This window comes from Rutidosis leptorrhynchoides, chromosome 4 (assembly GCF_046630445.1).
Source record: "Rutidosis leptorrhynchoides isolate AG116_Rl617_1_P2 chromosome 4, CSIRO_AGI_Rlap_v1, whole genome shotgun sequence".
Taxonomy (NCBI): Eukaryota; Viridiplantae; Streptophyta; class Magnoliopsida; order Asterales; family Asteraceae; genus Rutidosis; species Rutidosis leptorrhynchoides.
This window is the reverse complement of record NC_092336.1, coordinates 247,195,913-247,219,242: the sequence shown is the minus strand read 5'-3', so window position 1 is coordinate 247,219,242 and position 23,330 is coordinate 247,195,913. Positions and strand designations below refer to the sequence as shown.

The 23,330-nt window shown below is 33.5% G+C and overlaps 1 protein-coding gene and 1 long non-coding RNA gene across 4 annotated transcripts; both read left to right on the top strand.

The window, feature by feature from the left end:
- The first annotated feature begins 11,585 nt into the window (after positions 1-11,585).
- On the top strand, positions 11,586-13,001 carry LOC139841535 (acylsugar acyltransferase 3-like). Its single transcript, XM_071831746.1, has one exon. The coding sequence runs from the start codon at positions 11,586-11,588 to the stop codon at positions 12,999-13,001; it is 1,416 nt and encodes a 471-aa protein (XP_071687847.1).
- A 457-nt stretch (positions 13,002-13,458) lies between these two features.
- On the top strand, positions 13,459-17,269 carry LOC139843440 (uncharacterized). 3 transcript variants are annotated; one of them, XR_011757597.1, is made up of 5 exons: positions 13,459-13,732; positions 13,874-13,922; positions 14,697-14,833; positions 14,935-15,013; positions 15,468-17,269. It is a non-coding gene; the product is annotated as an uncharacterized lncRNA (long non-coding RNA). The 3 variants fall into 3 exon arrangements; XR_011757596.1 differs by having other exon boundaries at positions 13,874-14,833; positions 15,468-15,818; positions 16,316-17,269; XR_011757595.1 differs by having other exon boundaries at positions 13,874-14,833.
- Positions 17,270-23,330: the final 6,061 nt, after the last annotated feature.

The window sequence follows — 23,330 nt, the reverse complement described above, 5'->3', positions numbered from 1 at the left end:
AAAGGAGGCGCAACAAGGAGTTTTAAAAGAGGGAAATTTAAAGGATGAAATACCCAAAGGATCGGAGAAGCATCTTAATATTCGGGAAGACGGAACCCGGTATAGGGCTGAAAGGATTTGGGTACCAAAATTTGGAGATATGAGAGAAATGGTACTTAGAGAAGCTCATAAAACCAGATACTCAATACATCCTGGAACGGGGAAGATGTACAAGGATCTCAAGAAACATTTTTGGTGGCCGGGTATGAAAGCCGATGTTGCTAAATACGTAGGAGAATGTTTGACGTGTTCTAAGGTCAAAGCTGAGCATCAGAAACCATCAGGTCTACTTCAATAACCCGAAATCCCAGAATGGAAATGGGAAAACATTACCATGGATTTCATCACTAAATTGCCAAGGACTGCAAGTGGTTTTGATACTATTTGGGTAATAGTTGATCGTCTCACCAAATCAGCACACTTCCTGCCAATAAGAGAAGATGACAAGATGGAGAAGTTAGCACGACTGTATTTGAAGGAAGTCGTCTCCAGACATGGAATACCAATCTCTATTATCTCTGATAGGTATGGTAGATTTATTTCAAGATTCTGGCAGACATTACAGCAAGCATTAGGAACTCGTCTAGACATGAGTACTGCCTATCATCCACAAACTGATGGGCAGAGCGAAAGGACGATACAAACGCTTGAAGACATGCTACGAGCATGTGTTATTGATTTTGGAAACAGTTGGGATCGACATCTACCGTTAGCAGAATTTTCCTACAACAACAGCTACCATTCAAGCATTGAGATGGCGCCGTTTGAAGCACTTTATGGTAGAAAGTGCAGGTCTCCGATTTGTTGGAGTGAAGTGGGGGATAGACAGATTACGGGTCCGGAGATTATACAAGAAACTACCGAGAAGATCATCCAAATTCAACAACGGTTGAAAACCGCCCAAAGTCGACAAAAGAGCTACGCTGACATTAAAAGAAAAGATATAGAATTTGAAATTGGAGAGATGGTCATGCTTAAAGTTGCACCTTGGAAAGGCGTTGTTCGATTTGGTAGACGAGGGAAATTAAATCCAAGGTTTATTGGACCATTCAAGATTATTGATCGTGTCGGACCAGTAGCTTACCGACTTGAGTTACCTCAACAACTCGCGGCTGTACACAACACTTTCCACGTCTCGAATTTGAAGAAATGTTTTGCTAAAGAAAATCTCACTATTCCGTTAGATGAAATCCAAATCAACGAAAAACTTCAATTCATCGAAGAACCCGTCGAAATAATGGATCGTGAGGTTAAAAGACTTAAGCAAAACAAGATACCAATTGTTAAGGTTCGATGGAATGCTCGTAGAGGACTCGAGTTCACCTGGGAGCGTGAAGATCAGATGAAGAAGAAATACCCGCATCTATTTCCAGAAGATTCGTCAACACCTTCAACATCTTAAAATTTCGGGACGAAATTTATTTAACGGGTAGGTACTGTAGTGACCCGAACTTTTCCATGTTTATATATATTAATTGAGATTGATATTTACATGATTAAATGTTTCCAACATGTTAAGCAATCAAACTTGTTAAGACTTGATTAATTGAAATATATTTCATATAGACAATTGACCACCCAAGTTGACCGGTGATTCACGAACGTTAAAACTTGTAAAAACTATATGATGACATATATATGGTTATATATATAGTGAACATTATATTATGATAAGTAAACATATCATTAAGTATATTAACAATGAACTACATATGTAAAAACAAGACTACTAACTTAATGATTTTGAAGCGAGACATATATGTAACGATTATCGTTGTAACGACATTTAATGTATATATATCATATTAAGAGATATTCGTACATCATAATATCATGATAATATAATAATTTAAAATCTCTTTTGATATTATAAACATTGGGTTAACAACATTTAACAAGATCGTTAACCTAAAGGTTTCAAAACAACATTTACATGTAACGACTAACGATGACTTAACGACTCAGTTAAAATGTATATACATGTAGTGTTTTAATATGTATTTATACACTTTTGAAAGACTTCAATACACTTATCAAAATACTTCTACTTAACAAAAATGCTTACAATTACATCCTCGTTCAGTTTCATCAACAATTCTACTCGTATGCACCTGTATTCGTACTCGTACAATACACAGCTTTTAGATGTATGTACTATTGGTATATACACTCCAATGATCAGCTCTTAGCAGCCCATGTGAGTCACCTAACACATGTGGGAACCATCATTTGGCAACTAGCATGAAATATCTCATAAAATTACAAAAATATGAGTAATCATTCATGACTTATTTACATGAAAACAAAATTACATATCCTTTATATCTAATCCATACACCAACGACCAAAAACACCTACAAACACTTTCATTCTTCAATTTTCTTCATCTAATTGATCTCTCTCAAGTTCTATCTTCAAGTTCTAAGTGTTCTTCATAAATTCCAAAAGTTCTAGTTTCATAAAATCAAGAATACTTTTAAGTTTGCTAGCTCACTTCCAATCTTGTAAGGTGATCATCCAACCTTAAGAAATCTTTGTTTCTTACAGTAGGTAATCATTCTAATACAAGGTAATAATCATATTCAAACTTTGGTTCAATTTCTATAACTATAACAATCTTATTTCAAGTGATGATCTTACTTGAACTTGTTTTCGTGTCATGATTCTGCTTCAAGAACTTCGAGCCATCCAAGGATCCATTGAAGCTAGATCCATTTTTCTATTTTCCAGTAGGTTTATCCAAGGAAATTAAGGTAGTAATGATGTTCATAACATCATTCGATTCATACATATAAAGCTATCTTATTCGAAGGTTTAAACTTGTAATCACTAGAACATAGTTTAGTTAATTCTAAACTTGTTCGCAAACAAAAGTTAATCCTTCTAACTTGACTTTTAAAATCAACTAAACACATGTTCTATATCTATATGATATGCTAACTTAATGATTTAAAACCTGGAAACACGAAAAACACCGTAAAACCGGATTTACGCCGTCGTAGTAACACCGCGGGCTGTTTTGGGTTAGTTAATTAAAAACTATGATAAACTTTGATTTAAAAGTTGTTATTCTGAGAAAATGATTTTTATTATGAACATGAAACTATATCCAAAAATTATGGTTAAACTCAAAGTGAAAGTATGTTTTCTAAAATGGTCATCTAGACGTCGTTCTTTCGACTGAAATGACTACCTTTACAAAAACGACTTGTAACTTATTTTTCCGACTATAAACCTATACTTCTTCTGTTTAGATTCATAAAATATAGTTCAATATGAAACCATAGCAATTTGATTCACTCAAAACGGATTTAAAATGAAGAAGTTATGGGTAAAACAAGATTGGATAATTTTTCTCATTTTAGCTACGTAAAAATTGGTAACAAATCTATTTCAACCATAACTTAATCAACTTGTATTGTATATTATGTAATCTTGAGATACCATAGACACGTATACAATGTTTCGACCTATCATGTTGACACATCTATATATATTTCGGAACAACCATAGACACTCTATATGTGAATGTTGGAGTTAGCTATACAGGGTTGAGGTTGATTCCAAAATATATATAGTTTGAGTTGTGATCAATACTGAGATACGTATACACTGGGTCGTGGATTGATTCAAGATAATATTTATCGATTTATTTCTGTACATCTAACTGTGGACAACTAGTTGTAGGTTACTAACGAGGACAGCTGACTTAATAAACTTAAAACATCAAAATATATTAAAAGTGTTGTAAATATATTTTGAACATACTTTGATATATATGTATATATTGTTATAGGTTCGTGAATCAACCAGTGGCCAAGTCTTACTTCCCGACGAAGTAAAAATCTGTGAAAGTGAGTTATAGTCCCACTTTTAAAATCTAATATTTTTGGGATGAGAATACATGCAGGTTTTATAAACGATTTACAAAATAGACACAAGTACGTGAAACTACATTCTATGGTTGAATTATCGAAATCGAATATGCCCCTTTTTATTAAAGTCTGGTAATCTAAGAATTAGGGAACAGACACCCTAATTGACGCGAATCCTAAAGATAGATCTATTGGGCCTAACAAACCCCATCCAAAGTACCGGATGCTTTAGTACTTCGAAATTTATATCATATCCGAAGGGTGTCCCGGAATGATGGGGATATTCTTATATATGCATCTTGTTAATGTCGATTACCAGGTGTTCACCATATGAATGATTTTTATCTCTATGTATGGGATGTATATTGAAATATGAAATCTTGTGGTCTATTATTATGATTTGATATATATAGGTTAAACCTATAACTCACCAACATTTTTGTTGACGTTTTAATCATGTTTATTCTCAGGTGATTATTAAGAGCTTCCGCTGTCGCATACTTAAATAAGGACGAGATTTGGAGTCCATGCTTGTATGATATTGTGTAAAAACTGCATTCAAGAAACTTATTTTGTTGTAACATATTTGTATTGTAAACCATTATGTAATGGTCATGTGTAAATAGGTTATTTTAGATTATCATTATTTGATAATCTACGTAAAGCTTTTTAAACCTTTATTGATGAAATAAAGGTTATGGTTTGTTTTAAAAATGAATGCAGTCTTTGAAAAACGTCTCATATAGAGGTCAAAACCTCGCAACGAAATCAATTAATATGGAACGTTTTTAATCAATAAGAACGGGACATTTCATATGACGTCGATGCTCATGGGACAGATTGTGAAGTTGAGGTTTGCGATGCGGTTGTTGTTGGTGGTGGTAATGGTACTGTTGATGTTGTTGCTGGTGGTACTGGTTATGTTGTTGGTGCTGCTGCTGGTGTTTGTAACCTTTGCACCATATTCTCCAAAGCCACTACCCGAGCGCGAAGCTCGTTGACTTCTTCTATTACACCGGGGTGATTGTCGGTTCGGACGAGCGGATAAATAAGATCTAGAATTTGGTGTAGTATATAATCATGACGAGATACTCTGGAAATGAGAGAGAAAATGGTGTTTCGAATAGGTTCGCCGGTAAGTGCTTCAGGTTCTTTGCCAAGAGGGCAATGTGGTGGATGGAAGGGGTCACCTTCTTCTTGTCTCCAATGATTAAGGAGGCTACGAACCCATCCCCAATTCATCCAGAATAGATGATGACTAATTGGTTGATCCATTCCGGTCACACTGCTTTCGGAACTTGAGTGGGATTCCATTTCGGAATCCGAGGGACTTGAACTAATGACGAATTCCATTTCGTACGATTGCATAAAGAATTTTTCGATATGAAATGATTTTCTGGCTATCAGGTGGTATTCTAATTATATAGAGCAAAAGGTTTCGTAGATTACGGAGGAATTTACGGAATATGTCAGGCAAAGTTTACAGTAACAGATACGCTAAGATATGAATTAGCAGATACGCTAAGATATGAATTTTGTCTATACACTATTCATGCAATCAATGCAATAAGATGTGTCTAGACTAAGAATGATAAGCAGATAATTTCTGACAAAAATGATGAGCAAAACTTTTGACATGCAGACACGGTCGAAGTCCAGACTCACTAATGCATCCTAACGACTATCAGTTAGACACACTAATGCAGACCTGGTTCGCTAAGACCACCGCTCTGATACCAACTGAAAGGACCCGTTCATATACATTATAAACGATTCACAATAGTTGATTACATCGCAAGGTATTTGACCTCTATATGATACATTTTACAAACATTGCATTCGTTTTTAAAAGACAAACTTTCTTTACAATGAAAGTTGACGGCATGCACACCATTTCATAATACATCCAACTATAATTGGCTTAATAATAATCTTGATGAACTCAATGGCTCGAATGCAACGTCTTTCAGAATATGCCATGAATGACTCCAAGTAATATCTTTAAAATGAGCTAATGCACAGCGGAAGATTTCTTTAATACCTGAGAATAAACATGCTTTAAAGTGTCAACCAAAAGGTTGGTGAGTTCATAGGTTTATCATAACAATTATTTCAATATATTAATAGACCACAAGATTTCCGTTTATAAATATATGTACACTCGCAAGTGTATAAAAGTATTCTATAAGTTGTAGGCACCCGGTAACAAGCCTTAACGTTCATGTTTTACCCTCTGAAGTACACCAGATCAGGTGTGTTTAAAATAACCTCGGAGTACTAAAGCATCCCATAGTCAGGATGGGGTTTGTCAGGCCCAATAGATCTATCTTTAGGATTCGCGCCTACCGTACATAGACAAGTAGTTTAATGTTACCAAGATAAGGGTATATTTCTGGTTTAAACCCACGTAGAATTAGTTTTAGTACTTGTGCCTATTTCGTAAAGCATTTATAAAACAGCGCATGTATTCTCAGCCCAAAAATATATATTGCAAAAGCAATTAAAAAGGGAGCAAATGAAACTCACAATACTGTATTTCGTAGTAAAAATACATATAACGTCATTTAACAAGTGCAAGGTTGGACTCGGATTCACGAACGTATCAATATTGAGATTCAATATTGCAGAAAAGTACGTAGACGCAACGGAGATGATAAACACTAGATTGACCTCACGAGCATACCCATGAACCATACCCATCACCTCCATAGCTATAACCCATAATTTCCTTAGCTTCGAATCATTCAAAAAACTATTTTGAAATCACTCGGACAGCACTCCGTCGTAATATTTTATGTATACTAATAATATCTTGAAATAATACAAAGAAAATATATATATGTAATTCGATTGAGAGAGTTTAGAGAAATATATTTTCAAGTTTCTATGAAATAATGAAACCTATTGAATTCTATTTAAAAAAGATTTTTGAATTATTAAAGTGAATTATTAAAGTATGAATTATTAAAATGAATTATTAAAGTATGAATTATTAAAGTGAATTATTAAAGTGAATCATTAAAGTATGAATTATTAAAGTGAATTATTAAAGTGAATTATTAAAGTATGAATTATTAAAGTGAATTATTAAAGTGAATTATTAAAGTATGAATTATTAAAGTGAATTATTAAAGTGAATTATTAAAGTATGAATTATTAAAGTGAATTATTAAAGTATGAATTATTAAAGTGAATTATTAAAGTATGATGTATTAAATTGAATTATTAAAGTATGAATTAATAAAGTTAAAGTAAAATAAAAGTAAAGTAAAGGTAAAGTTAAAGTATATTAAAAGTATAAAACTATATACGTATAATACGCGTATAAGTATATATAATATTAATTTAAATCATTATATATATTTAATAAAATAAAATATAAATATCGTTATCTTTATCATACTGGTTAAGTAATGAGTTGTCAAAAGTGGTTCTAGATATTTATAAAAGATATATACGTTTTAATAATAAAGTTCTTTTTAAACTGAAAACGTTTTTTGTACTTTTGAAACTAAATTAATAGAATATTATGGAAACCAATTCTCCACTAACTTTTGTCTAACTTTCGTAAATGACACTTTTTGTTTTTATTTATAAATAGCTTTACAAATTATTCTGAATATCGTTAAGAGGAATAGATTTTCTCAAATCATAGTGGACCTCTCAACAGAGACTTGTAATCATAATTCAATGTTTCTGATAATTCAATCATTTAATATATTTTTTTAATTTCATCGAAAATCATATTGAAACAAATACGTTCGTGTAAGATATTATACGTTTAATACTTTATTAATATTCTCAAGTTATAATATATATATACATATACATATCTATTTATATATAACGGTTCGTGAATCGTCGAAATTTGGTCGAGGTTATAATGAATGTATGAACACAGTTTAAAATTCTTGAGATTTAACTTAACAAACTTTGCTTATCGTGTCGGAATAATATAAAGATTAAAGTTTAAATTTGGTCGGAAATTTCCGGGTCATCACAAATGAGTCTTATACACTTTCGAGTGTAAGATTGTTTATGAATATGAAAATCTTGTGGTCAATTAAAAATGATGGAAATGAATATTGATGATAAACTAATGAACTCACCAACCTTTTGGTTGACACTTTTAAGCATGTTTATTCTCATGTATTCAAGAAATCTTCCGCTGTGCATTTGCTCATTTTAAAAATATTACTTAGAGTCATTCATGGAATATTTCAAAAGACGTTGCATTCAAGTCATTGAGTTCAATAAAGATTATTATTAAGTAAATAACAGTTTAGGTCATTTATAGTTTGGATATTATGAAATGATATGCATGCCTGTCAACTTTCGATGTAATGAAAGTTTGTCTTTTTAAAATGAGTGCAATGTTGTAAAATGTATCATATAGAGGTCAAGTACCTCGCAATGTATCCATATGTTATTGTATTCGTCCTTATGGATATGGACGGGTCGTCTCAAATAAAAGGTGCTGTATTCAATCATTTCAAGAAACTGTTTTCCAAAGCAAGTGTCGACAGGCCCAATTTTGCTGGATGGGCCGAAACTGCTGGGCACTCTCACTTTCGTCTCACACACCATCAAAACAGCGAGCTTGAAAGTCCATTTACTAAAAGCGAAGTGTGGAATGCGATAAAATCGTGCGGCAATCATAAAGCTCCCGGGCCGGACGGTTTTAACTTTAGTTTTTATAAAAGATTTTGGAATACTATCAAATATGATTTATTAGCTGCCTTACATGGTTTTGGTCGAAAGGTGAGTTATCAAGTGGATGCAGTGCATCATTTATCACATTAATTCCTAAGAAGCCGGACCCGTTAAGCCTAAATGACTACCGGCCAATTAGCTTAATTGGTAGTTTCTATAAAATTTTGGCGAAGATCCTTTCGAACCGTCTTAAGAAGGTGGTTCCGGATCTTGTTGGATATGAACATAGCGCTTTCTTAAAAGGTAGAAACATCATTGATGGGGCGTTGATTGCAAATGAGTCTCTTGATTTTCTCAAGCACAAACGTTTAAAAAGTCTTATTTTCAAAGTGGACTTTGAAAAGGTGTTCGACTCTTTAAGTTGGGACTTTCTTTTAGAGATGATGGGAATCATGGGTTTCGGGGATAAATGGAGAAGGTGGATCCTCTCGTGTTTAAGATCGGCTTCAATCTCAATCCTTGTCAACGGTTCTCCTACTAATGAGTTCAAGCTTAAAAGAGGGGTGAGGCAAGGCGACCCTCTTTCCCCATTTCTTTTTATTTTAGAGGCAGAAGGTTTAAACTTATTGACTAAATCCGCGGTTAGTTGTAATCTTTTTGAGGGTGTTGAAATAGGTGTTGATAAAATCCCTATTTCTCACCTTCAATATGCGGATGATACAATTTTCTTTGGTTCGTGGAGTGGGAGTAACATTGACAATTTAATGAAGCTTTTAAAGTGTTTTGAACTAACCTCGGGACTAAAAGTTAACTACAATAAAAGTAATCTCTTTGGTGTTAATGTTGATTCAAATGAAGTTGAGGCAATGGCAAGTATTTTCGGATGTAAAGTTGGCTCGTTCCCGTGCACCTACCTTGGCTTCCTATAGGTGCAAAAATGAACAAAGGTGTAAGTTGGAAGCTGGTGATTGATAAATTCGAAAAAAGACTCGCGAATTGGAAGGCACGCTCGGTGTCTTTTGGTGGACGTATGACCCTCGTGAATTCGGTGCTTAATAGTTTGTGGTGGACGTTCTTTCTTTTGGGGCGGGTCGGGAAATAACACAAAAATTTCGTGGGTCAAGTGGGATGAGGTCCTTCTTCCTTTCGAAGAGGGTGGGCTTAATCTCGGTGCACTAAAAAAATAAAAACTTGGCTCTATTCGGCAAGTGGTGGTGGAGGTTTAAAACCGAACCCACTTCCTTGTGGGTTAGAGTCATCAAAAGTATTTTCGGGAACTCGGGTGGTCTTGATTCGGGGGGGGGGGGGGCTTACTATTTCGACTAACTATGTATCTTGTTGGTCAAATATTATCAAAACAGGAAATCCAATTGAGGAAGCTGGCATTTCATTCAAAAACACCTTCTGTAAGGAAATTGGGGATGGCACAGACACTTCCTTCTGGATGGACAGTTGGGTATCAAATGAACCACTTCATGTGAAATTCAACAGATTGTTTAGATTAGAAACGAATCAGCAGGTCTCGGTGGGCGAACGAGTTGACTGGAACGGGTCAGTTTGCGTGGCGTGGCAGTGGACAAGAGAATTAACGTGTAGGCTTATCGGTGATCTGGAAGAGTTAAGCAATTTGATCAGGTCAGTAAAGATTAAAACATAGTGGATTTCGATCAGTCATGGCAGTTTTGAGACAAGGATTTTTGCTGCTGCTTTAAACGCGAATCAAAGGGCTGTAATTTCAAATCGATGTGAAACATTGAGAAACAATTTAATTCCTAAAAAGTGGAGGGTTTTCATTTGGAGGTTGAGAAAGAAAAGATTGCCCGTCCTAACGGAACTCGATAAACGAGGGATTGATCTCAACTCCGTTCTGTGCCCAATATGTGACAACGACATCAAAACGGTGAATCACCCTCTTGTTCATTGTGGCCTTTCGTCGGATATTTGGGAAAAAATTGTCGAGTGGTGGGGCTTAAATGGTTCGGGAGTAACATGTCTGGGGGATGTTCTTGATGTTCCCTCGTCAAACACAATGTCGGAAGTAGAGGCAAAAATATGGCAAGCGGTGCGGTGGTCGAGTGTGTATCTTATTTGGAAGAATCGGAATCAAAAAATCTTCAAAAGTGTGAGTTGGAGTACTCCGGTGGCTCTAAGCGAAATTCAAGTTGCAAGTTACGATTGGATCGCGAAAAGATGTAAGTCGAAAAAGAAAATAGATTGGCATAGTTGGTTCCACAATCCTCAAACTTTTCTAAATATTTAATCATGTTTTGGTCGTGTTAGATACTACCTTAGCATCCTAGTGAGCTTATTTTGTTTCGTGATCTTTCATGTATCTATATTCGTGTTCAGGGGATACTGCTCTTTCATTGTAAGCATATCCCATGTTGTAATACTGTTTCCAGTTTTAATAAATATACTGCCTTTCATAAATTTTTTTTTTTTTTTTTACTTATTCAGTTTATTTACATTTGTACTTACATTATTTAACTTAAATAACACTATTAATCTAGAATAAATCATAACTATTATTTTTTTTTTTACCGATCGTGCATCACACATGCTTAATGATATAATGTGCAATTTATCAAATCTAATTTTTTAAATAATTATTCAACGACCAGGATCATACGGCTAAAAACCTAGTATTATTTATATATTATAATTATATATGAACCGAGTACTGACACGATTACAAATACGAAAAAAAAAAACTCTAATCATTACGATTTATTTAAAAGGTAAGGTACGTAATATAAAAATACTCGATACACCATCAAGATGGATTTATTAAATTTCTACGTGATTCACGAGTTTTCTGATTTTTCATTTTTTTCCAAATGATTTTTTTATTATCATATTATTATATTACTACTAGGTGGAATATCAACGTAGGACATATAATTAATCAATTAAACAATAGTCATGAATTAAACAATAGTCATTCATTATATAAATTATAGTAATCAATCACAAACTCTGCAACTCTTACAAACTAGCTAGAAAACAAAACAAAAAAAGATGTTAACAAATTTTTTTAGATTCGGAAGAAGACAACTTCACACCATTATTTCTCGAGAAATAATCAAGCCTTCATCTCCAACTCCTCCTCATCCTCGCGTTTATAATCTTTCCGAGCTCGATCTACTTAACACGAAAGCATATATGCCTTTAATTCTCTTCTACCCAAACGCTAATCACAATCACAGTTTAAGTGACGACGAAAAAGGCAAGTTGTTGAAAAAATCCTTGTCACAAAGCTTAACACGATACTATCCATTTGCAGGTAAGTTTTCTACGAACAGAACATACATCGATTGTAATGATAATGGTGTTGTATTTGTTGAAGCTACAAATGATAATCAACTCGACACATTTCAACGTATGAGTGCACATGATGACACTTTGGACCAACTTTTTGCTGATGGTGTTCGGTGGTATAACAATATTAGTAGTACGAATGTGCTTGCGATTCAACTCAATCACTTTTCATGTGGTGGAGTTGCGGTGGCGATTTCTTTGTCTCACCTCATTGCTGATGGATCTAGTCTAGGGTCGTTTCTTAGTTATTGGGCTTGCATAGCGCTTCATGGTTCGACTAATCACAAACATGTACTAGAACTTGAACCTTATTTTATCAACTCCGTCCAGTCACCAGAACCAGCACCAGCTCCAGCTCCAGATTCAACAACTGCATCTTCAGCTCCAGATCGAGGTACATGTCCAATTAGTGATAACAATAAAACTAATTTTGTGGGAAAGAAATTTGTGTTCCCTAACTCAAAATTAAGTGACCTTAAGAACCAAGTCGCGGTTGAGGTTGCCACCAATGGATCTGCATTACCAAAAAATGTTTATCCTACAAGGATTGAAGTGTTGACCTCTCTAATTTACAAAACCGCAACAGCTGCAGCTACCAAAAGAACCGGTTGCTTTAAGCCGTATTATTTGTTGTTTATGTTTAATATGCGTGACAAATTCGTCAAAAAGCTCCCACAAACTACCATTGGAAATTTTGTGTTGTTTGTGATGATACCAAGCATACATAGAAGTGAAACTGCTTCCTTAGCTACAATTGTAACACAACTTAAGAAAGAAAAGTTGCAAGTTGAAGGGATTGAAAATGTTCAACAAGTAGTCGAAAATGTAAAATCGTTACGTGCCAAATTGGAAAATCCAGATTTAGAGAATTTTGCAAAGGGATCATATTGGTGTTCAAGCTTTTGTGGGTTTCCTTTTAACAAATTAGACTTTGGATGGGGAAAGCCTATGGGTATAACTCTTGCACTCAATACCAAAAATCCTAAAAAAAATGGTTTTGTGCTAATGGATACTCCATTTGGTGATGGCATTGAAGCATTTGTTACTTTGGAAAAAGAATGCATGGACATATTTGAGAATGATAAGGAACTGCTTTCATTTTGCCAAATTAATTAGATGTACCATTATTTCTATTTTTTTGTAGTTCAACAAGTCCATTTGTTTATGTATCAATTGGTAACTTATCCATCAATCAATAATTGTTAAGTGTATAAACTCTGTGATTAAGATATTGTGTATTCAATTCCTGATATATTAATATTAATTACATTTTGAATGTAACACCAAAACTTATATGTACAATGACAAAGTTCTAATGATAAAAATCATAAACTTCATTTATCTACATAAATCATAATACTAATTCGGACACGTGGCAGCTTCGCAATACTCCTCAAAAATCCTAATTTTCTCCTAATTTTGAATTAAATTAATCACTAATTACCTACTGTTGATACGTGTCCCTAATTAATCACAAATTTTGTTTTAGGTTAATTAACCCTTTTTAATTCTCCTTCTTCAATTCAAACATTCAAACCGTCCCCCTCTCTCTCTTCAAACCATCAAACCGTAACGATTCAATTACAATTGAAGATTCATCCATCGCTTGAATTAGGGCTTCCAATTTCATAAACAGATACGTTCTTTTTCCTTTCATAAACTGATGATGCAATCGGTTGATTTAGGGTTTCCAATTTCATAAAGTCATGACGTAATCTCTTGAATCTCATATGGAGATGATGAAATCGGTTTAAAGGTACGAATATTACAACCTATCGTCAACGATTATGAGACTTTTAGTTCACATTCTCAAACGATTTCAACATTCAGTTATCGATTGATCTGTTGTAAGTATTCAATGTTTCATGTATCGATTAATGAGTTTTTGTTTTTGTTTAATTTTTATTAATATTGATATTGATATATCGATTTTGTGATGGATGAATCTTATTATTTTTCTTCTTTAAGGTTTTTTTTTTCCTTTTCAGGTTGTTTTATGAAGTCTTGGAAAAGAAATGGATTATCAAATTAAAACAGGTTTTTCTGGATCTTCGACATTGTAGCTTCAGGGTTTGATTTGCATTTTGTAAATTAATTTAGGCTGCACTTGTGATCTCTTGGGTTCAGATTAACAATGCTAGCGACTCAGATTCAAATGAAGTGTTTTATCAATGAAGGTTTCGGATGCTAATGTTATCATTTTACCGTGTTTGTTTACATTAGTTTAATGGCCAGTAACAAACGTCCTAAAACCTCTGTTGTGCATCCCTATTTTATGGGTTAACCTGAGTGAACATGTGCTAAAGTGTCATGAGCCCGTGCATTTTGCTTCAAGTGCGAGGGGTGCTTCGGATAGTAACACAAGTGTTTTAGGTAGTATTATAGGATTTAATAGGTTTTCATTGTCTTGAAGTTATTTGTGTACCATTTGTAATTTGATTTAATGAATTATGCAGTTATAGATGTTAGTTACAATAAGATGCCTTTCAACACTTGATGGAACATCCATTAGAGTATTTCACTTCTTTATATATTGCTCATGTTCCCGAGTCGTTCATTGTTGGTGTAACTAATGCAGCTGCTCTTGTCTCGCCTGTATTGGTTTTGATGTCCAGAATTGAGCACGTTAGTTCCAGGAATTATTGTCTTTAGATTTTTTATTATTTGTTTTTCTCTTCCTTATTGTCTGGTAGATTAGACTGTGTATTTGTAGCTGTTGGGTTTTTAACAGTTTCAGCTGCAGTTGTTGGTCAGTCTATTGTCCTTAGCCATCAGGATAGTCCAATCTTTTCCTCGGTTGCACCTGTGCAGACTACTGAACTTGGACCCGTAAATATTACTAGGCCATTATATTCTCGATGCAAGCGTTGGCACGCCTGCCTCTAACGCATCTTTGCCCAAGTCAAGCGACATGTGATTTGAAATTTCGTCATTGAATTCAGCTCTAGGTATGTAATTAGATTCAATTAATTTTGGTTCAATGTTTTGTTTTTTGTATGCACTTTGTGATTGTACTATAAGGTATTGAAGTATATAGGTGTGGTCACAGATTCTCTATCAACGTCAGCTGGATATCATGCAATAGCTGCTGATCATCTGCACTCTTACTGGAAAATTAATCTCTGAAGGTATGTTCACGTTTTCAATTTGCATTCTGATGTACAAATTCATATACATGAGTATGAGCACCAATTGTTGTAGGTGATTTATCAATACACTATTGAAACATAAATCTGTAGCTATTAGTATTGTGTATGAAGATCTATTAATTGTTATGTTTTGTATTGTGGTATTTTAAGAAATCCTTTTTTCCACATTATTAAACTTTGTTATGTGTATTGTTGTTAAATGCTATTAACTAGGAGTCTATTATAGTTGCCTCAAAGTATAAATTGTGCTTTATATAACCATTAATTTTAACAATTTTACATTGTTAATTCATTTTCAAAGGTCGTGTATTGAAAGCTTATAGTGGTACAAACATAAGGTTGGCTAGGGAGATTATTGTGCGTGAAATTAGAGATATATTGAATTGAATGCATATGTGTGAATGATAAAACATAATCTGTTGCTACTGCGCAGATCGCTGAGGTTAGAAGATCATTTGTCACTGCTACGCAGGGGGCTGAGGTTGCAACATCATCTGCATCTGCCACGCATTATGACTGAGGTTGCAACATCATCTGCTCTTTATTCGTAAGTACAATTTAATGATTTATTTATACATTCTATACTTAAACAAACTAATTTAAGTGGCTGCAAAAACATCCGGCTTCTTCTTCTTCTTTTTTATCATCAACATATTTTATTGCTGATTCCTTTTTACTATCGATAAAACGCTTTGATTGCAGAGAAACCAAAGCGCATAAGATCCCCGACAATGCATTACTAACTCAACCCAAACATCCCAGAATTTCACGAATCATTCAACGCGTAAGTACATACTACACACGCAAACTAAGTCATATAAAATTATAAAGACAACCAGCATAAATACATACTATACACCCAAACGCGTATAGCAAGTACATCCTATACGCCCAAAATCAACAAGCTTTTTTATAAATGGGTTGATTTGGTCAGTTTTGTTATTAAAACGGGTCAAATGAGGATATATTTGAAGTGGAAAACGGGTTGAAAGTCATGCAACATCTTCTAAATTTACACAATCTTCTTAATTTCTTCCACTTGAAGATTTATATCATTTTTGTAATATAGGTAGTGCATCTATTTTTTTTAATTTTTTTCTATAATCTAACAGTTTGCGGATCAATCCAACCCAGTCAGGCAGTTTTGACCAGTTTTGTCAATGATCCGTTCCAATCTGTATTTCTTACCCGCCCATCTTGCCACATCTAAAATGCTACCTTTTTTTCATTTTGTCATGTAAATAGTTATCTAACATATATACTTTTTTATGTTATAGTCAGGGTTTCAAAAAGCTGACAATATTGAAGCTCAGTCATTGACAAAATTAATAAAGACACCAGACTTCACAGAAACTCCAAATCTCAAAGATCTAAAAATTGATGGTTGTGAAAATTTGGTTCGAATTCACCTTTCAACCGGAACTCTAAAGATCCTTATTTTCTTAAATCTTAAAAATTGCAAAAACCTTAAAATTCAAACAAATATAACTCAACTTGAATCACTCAAACATCTCATCCTCTCCGGTTGCTCAAAAATGGAAAATTTGGCTAACAATTCACCCATCATGCTACCTTCATTGTCAAATTTAGTTTCGCTAAGAGTTTTAGATTTTAGCCATTGCAATATATCAAGTTTTAATCCGTGTAACCTGAAGAGTATATGTTCACTTGAAGAGCTAGACGTTAGTGTAAATGATTTTTTAAGCATCAATGCAAACTTTAGTCTGCTCCCGCAACTTTCGTGTTTAAGAATGATTGGCTGTAAGAAGCTTAAAGTAATGCCTAAACTTCCTTCTATGATCCTTAACCTTGATGCACAATGCTGCGTTTCACTCCACGAACTACCAAACATATCAACCGTGCATAATGCTGGCGGGGCTGTTTTTGATTTTAAGAACTGTACAAAAGTAGCCGAGAAACAGATCGTTGACAGCCTCTGCTTATGGTGTTACTGCCCCAGGTCATCTTATATATGTGTATATTGATAGTTTATAATTATAGTTATATATTGGGCAAGTAACCCAAAAAGTAACATAATAGTCAAAATTTCCTAACATGTTTATAAACTATTTTTTTTAATCATTTAATTAGGTGACTTTTCTATGTTTGTTGGTGTTAGAAAAGACACTTACAAGTTTGCGAATTATAAAGGTAAATGATGGAGAGGGGTGTCATCAACCTATTGGTAAGCAAACAAACTTATTGGTGGCTTTTTCCCCACTTATAATAATACTATGATAGTACTGTAATATCATATGTTGTAACATGTTTGTGTAGTGCTATCATCGAATAAACTAACAACATAATATTTATCATGTTGGTTTTGTGGATCGAGTGTCTTTAGAACAATACGCGCTTCATTTCATTGATGGCATTTTTCATTTCCCTCAGGTGGGTGCAAGCCTACTTCACTTCACACACCTATTTTGTTAATGTGTATACGTTGTCACCTAACGACATAAATATTATGTCTAAATGGGATTGGGTGCAAATGGGTACATTTCTTATGTGCACTTTTTTGTGTGGCTCGGAACGGGCGGGGTTGTGACCAACCGTCAACAACTCTATAATTTTTGTAAATTTGAGTTATGAGTCCAAAAACTATAAGTGAACTACCAACTTTACATCGCTTCTCATGCACATTCACTCATAATTTTGTATTTCTTTTTTCGAGCTTTTTGATATAGTTTTTCTTATGGTTCTTAACTTATAATTTTGTTGGTCATTATTAGTCATGATGTCTTTAGTAATAAAGGTGTCAAATCCAGGGTAAATCCCAAGTCTTAGTTACAAGTTCAGTTTTCTCATCAACAGTTGCTATCGCTGACCTATTAAACTTGCATGTTTGCTTGGCGGAATCAGATTACTTTTATCACTACACAGTGTGAAAAAGCGAATCTCTCTCCTTAATCTTCTACACAATAAATGCTTACAGTTTGTGGTTTCACATTTCATACTTATTTAATGAAACTAATAATGCTAAAAACGAATATATATTTCATAGCATTATCCTTCAGGAAAGACAAGCTTTTAGTTGCAATTGTTCTATTTACAAGTGATATTCGTTTAAATAATAAAAGGTGAAGACAAAAGACAGATTCGACAAATTGAAGACGCAAATGACCAAAAAGCTCAAAAGTACAAAGTACAACCAAAGTGGTTTCAATTATTGATAAGAAACGTCTCAAAATTACAAGAGTACAAAATGCGAAATGCAAAGTACAAGATATTAAATTATACGCAAGGACGTTCGAAAATCCGGAACCGGGACCAAAGTCAACTCTCAACGCTCGATGCAACGAACTAAAAATTACAAGTTAACTATGCACATGAATATAATATAATATATAATTAATTCTTAAAATTAATATATATATTATATTATATATTATAAACGTCGGTAAACAAGAAAACAAACTCATGTGAGCTGATACTGTAGTGACCCGAACTTTTCCATGTTTATATATATTAATTGAGATTGATATTTACATGATTAAATGTTTCCAACATGTTAAACAATCAAACTTGTTAAGACTTGATTAATTGAAATATGTTTCATATAGACAATTGACCACCCAAGTTGACCGGTGATTCACGAAGGTTAAAACTTGTAAAAACTATATGATGACATATATATGGATATATATATAGTTAACATGATACTATGATAAGTAAACATATCATTAAGTATATTAACAATGAACTACATATGTAAAAACAAGACTAGTAACTTAATGATTTTTAAACGAGACATATATGTAACGATTATCGTTGTAAAGACGTTTAATGTATATATATCATATTAAGAGATATTCATACATGATAATATCATGATAATATAATAATTTAAAATCTCATTTGATATTATAAACATTGGGTTAACAACATTTAACAAGATCATTAACCTAAAGGTTTCAAAACAACACTTACATGTAACGACTAACGATGACTTAACGACTCAGTTAAAATGTATATACATGTAGTGTTTTAATATGTATTTATACACTTTTGAAAGACTTCAATACACTTATCAAAATACTTCTACTTAACAAAAATGCTTACAATTACATCCTCGTTCAGTTTCATCAACAATTCTACTCGTATGCACCCGTATTCGTACTCGTACAATACACAGCTTTTAGATGTATGTACTCTTGGTATATACACTCCAATGATCAGCTCTTAGTAGCCCATGTGAGTCACCTAACACATGTGGGAACCATCATTTGGCAACTAGCATGAAATATCTCATAAAATTACAAAAATATGAGTAATCATTCATGACTTATTTACATGAAAATAAAATTACATATCCTTTATATCTAATCCATACACCAACGACCAAAAACACCTACAAACACTTTCATTCTTCAATTTTATTCATCTAACTGATCTCTCTCAAGTTCTATCTTCAAGTTCTAAGTGTTCTTCATAAATTCTACAAGTTCTAGTTACATAAAATCAAGAATACTTTCAAGTTTGCTAGCTCACTTCCAATCTTGTAAGGTGATCATCCAACCTCAAGAAATCTTTGTTTCTTACAGTAGGTTATCATTCTAATACAAGGTAATAATCATATTCAAACTTTGGTTCAATTTATATAACTATAACAATCTTATTTCAAGTGATGATCTTACTTGAACTTGTTTTCGTGTCATGATTCTGCTTCAAGAACTTTGAGCCATCCAAGGATCCGTTGAAGCTAGATCCATTTTTATCTTTTCCAGTAGGTTTATCCAAGGAACTTAAGGTAGTAATGATGTTCATAACATCATTCGATTCATACATATAAAGCTATCTTATTCGAAGGTTTAAACTTGTAATCACTAGAACATAGTTTAGTTAATTCTAAACTTGTTCGCAAACAAAAGTTAATCCTTCTAACTTGACTTTTAAAATCAACTAAACACATATTATATATCTATATGCTATGCTAACTTAATGATTTAAAACTTGGAAACACGAAAAACACCGTAAAACCGGATTTACGCCGTCGTAGTAACACCGCGGGCTGTTTTGGGTTAGTTAATTAAAAACTATGATAAACTTTGATTTAAAAGTTGTTATTCTGAGAAAATGATTGTTATTATGAACATGAAACTATATCCAAAAATTATGGTTAAACTCAAAGTGGAAGTATGTTTTCTAAAATGGTCATCTAGACGTCGTTCTTTCGACTGAAATGACTACCTTTACAAAAACGACTTGTAATTTATTTTTCCGAATATAAACCTATACTTTTTCTGTTTAGATTCATAAAATAGAGTTCAATATGAAATCATAGCAATTTGATTCACTCAAAACGGATTTAAAATTAAGAAGTTATGGGTAAAACAAGATTGGATAATTTTTCTCATTTTAGCTACGTGAAAATTGGTAACAAATCTATTCCAACCATAACTTAATCAACTTGTATTGTATATTATGTAATCTTGAGATACCATAGACACGTATACAATGTTTCGACCTATCATGTCGACACATCTATATATATTTCGGAACAACCATAGACACTCTATATGTGAATGTTGGAGTTAGCTATACAGGGTTGAGGTTGATTCCAAAATATATATAGTTTGAGTTGTGATCAATACTGAGATACGTATACACTGGGTCGTGGATTGATTCAAGATAATATTTATCGATTTATTTCTGTACATCTAACTGTGGACAACTAGTTGTAGGTTACTAACGAGGACAGCTGACTTAATAAACTTAAAACATCAAAATATATTAAAAGTGTTGTAAATATATTTTGAACATACTTTGATATATATGTATATATTGTTATAGGTTCGTGAATCAACAGTGGCCAAGTCTTGCTTCCCGACGAAGTAAAACTCTGTGAAAGTGAGTTATAGTCCCACTTTTAAAATCTAATATTTTTGGGATAAGAATACATGCAGGTTTTATAAATGATTTACAAAATAGATACAAGTACGTGAAACTACATTCTATGGTTGAATTATCAAAATCGAATATGCCCCTTTTTATTAAGTCCGGTAATCTAAGAATTAGGGAACAGACACCCTAATTGACGCGAATCCTAAAGATAGATCTATTGGGCCTAACAAACCCCATCCAAAGTACCGGATGCTTTAGTACTTCGAAATTTATATCATATCCGAAGGGTGTCCCGGAATGATGGGGATATTCTTATATATGCATCTTGTTAATGTCGGTTACCAGGTGTTCACCATATGAATGATTTTTATCTCTATGTATGGGATGTGTATTGAAATATGAAATCTTGTGGTCTATTATTATGATTTGATATATATAGGTTAAACCTATAACTCACCAACATTTTTGTTGATGTTTTAAGCATGTTTATTCTCAGGTGATTATTAAGAGCTTCCGCTGTCGCATACTTAAATAAGGACGAGATTTGGAGTCCATGCTTGTATGATATTGTGTAAAAACTGCATTCAAGAAACTTATTTTGTTGTAACATATTTGTATTGTAAACCATTATGTAATGGTCGTGTGTAAACAGGATATTTTAGATTATCATTATTTGATAATCTACGTAAAGCTTTTTAAACCTTTATTGATGAAATAAAGGTTATGGTTTATTTTAAAATGAATGCAGTCTTTGAAAAACGTCTCATATAGAGGTCAAAACCTCGCAACGAAATCAATTAATATGGAACGTTTTTAATCAATAAGAACGGGACATTTCAGTTGGTATCCGAGCGTTGGTCTTAGAGAACCAGAATTTTGCATTAGTGTGTCTTATCGAGTTTGTTAGGATGCATTAGTGAGTCTGGACTTCGACCATGTTTACTTGAAAAATGATTGCTTAACAAATTTTGTTGGAAACTATATATTTTTAACATGTGAATATTATGTGATATATTAATCTCTTAACGCGTTTGATATTATGTGATAGATGCCTACCTCTAGAACAAGTCCCATTGACTCATCTAATAATAATGAAGAGTCAAATGTAAATTGGAATGATTCATGGACTGATTCACAAATTCCCGAAGAGGAACCGGAAGAAGAGTCGGAACCGGAAGAAGAATCGGAACCGGAAGAAGAATCGAAACCGGATGAAGAAATAGAACCGGTGGGGGAAATAATAAAATGGTTAAGTAATAGAAAATCCTCAACCAACCAACCAAGGTTAATTATGGTCAATGGTGTTTCCGCCAAGGAAGCAAAATATTGGGAGGATTACCAATTCTCCGATGAATCGGATTCCGACGAGAATTCCGATGATGTTATAGAAATTACCCCAACTGAATTTAAAAAGGCAAAAGAAAATAATAAGGGAAAGGGCATAAAAATAGAGAAATCTAATTTCAACCCCGATGAACTTTATATGTATCGTCAACCCCCAAAGTCCTTAAGTTGTAACAATGACCCGGGAACCTCTAAACCACCAGGTTTTTCTAAACCAATGTGGAAAACGACGGCTCGTATTAGGGGAACATCATATATCCCTAGAAACTTGGCAAAACGAACTAAAACCGAAGAAGAAGAAACAAGCGAGTCGGAATAAGATAGTTGTATTCGTGTGGTGTAATATATGTAATATAGTGTGCTTATGCTTTATGATATATGTAAAAATTGCTTGTATTAATAAGTATTTTTTTTTATGAATCTAACTCTTGTCTATTTTACAGTATAAAAATACAAAATGGATAGACAACCCAATATTTTAAGAGACCTACCCGGAGACATGATTGATGAAATCTTGTCTAGAGTCTGTCAGAATTCTTCGGCACAACTATTTAATGCGAGATCAGTTTGTAAGACATTCGAAGAACGTTCCAAGAATGCCTTGGTTTATAAAAGGCTTTCGTTCGAAAGATGGGGGATATCACATTGGGAAATCCATAAGTTACGATGTATTTACTTTGAATCATATATTGCGGGGAACCCAAATGCTATTTTACTCAATGGGTTAAGAAATTATTTTGACTCAATATATCCGAATATTGGACTTCGTGATTTAGAAAAAGCGGCTAACATGCAACATAAAGAAGCATGTTATGCTTACGGATTAGTAATGTTCGCTTCTCACCAAAGTGAGAACAAGAACATCGGGCTACAACTATTAAACAAAATGTTCCCACAAGTGACGGAGTCGGTAATTAGGGTAAGAAATGAGGTTTTTATATTGTTACGGGACTGTTGGAAATTACGTAACCCTCGTCCCTTTGACGACGTTACAACACGCTGACTTATCAACGGCCATAACGGTTATGTTCCACAAGACCAAGGATGGGAAGTAATCCTAGTAAAACCAGAATGCATGACTTGTTTCTGGACGTATGAATTACGTGTC

Bases quoted from the DNA above. Each gene is read 5' to 3' on its own strand.
- LOC139841535 (XM_071831746.1), top strand. From the start codon at position 11,586: ATGTTAACAAATTTTTTTAGATTCGGAAGAAGACAACTTCACACCATT.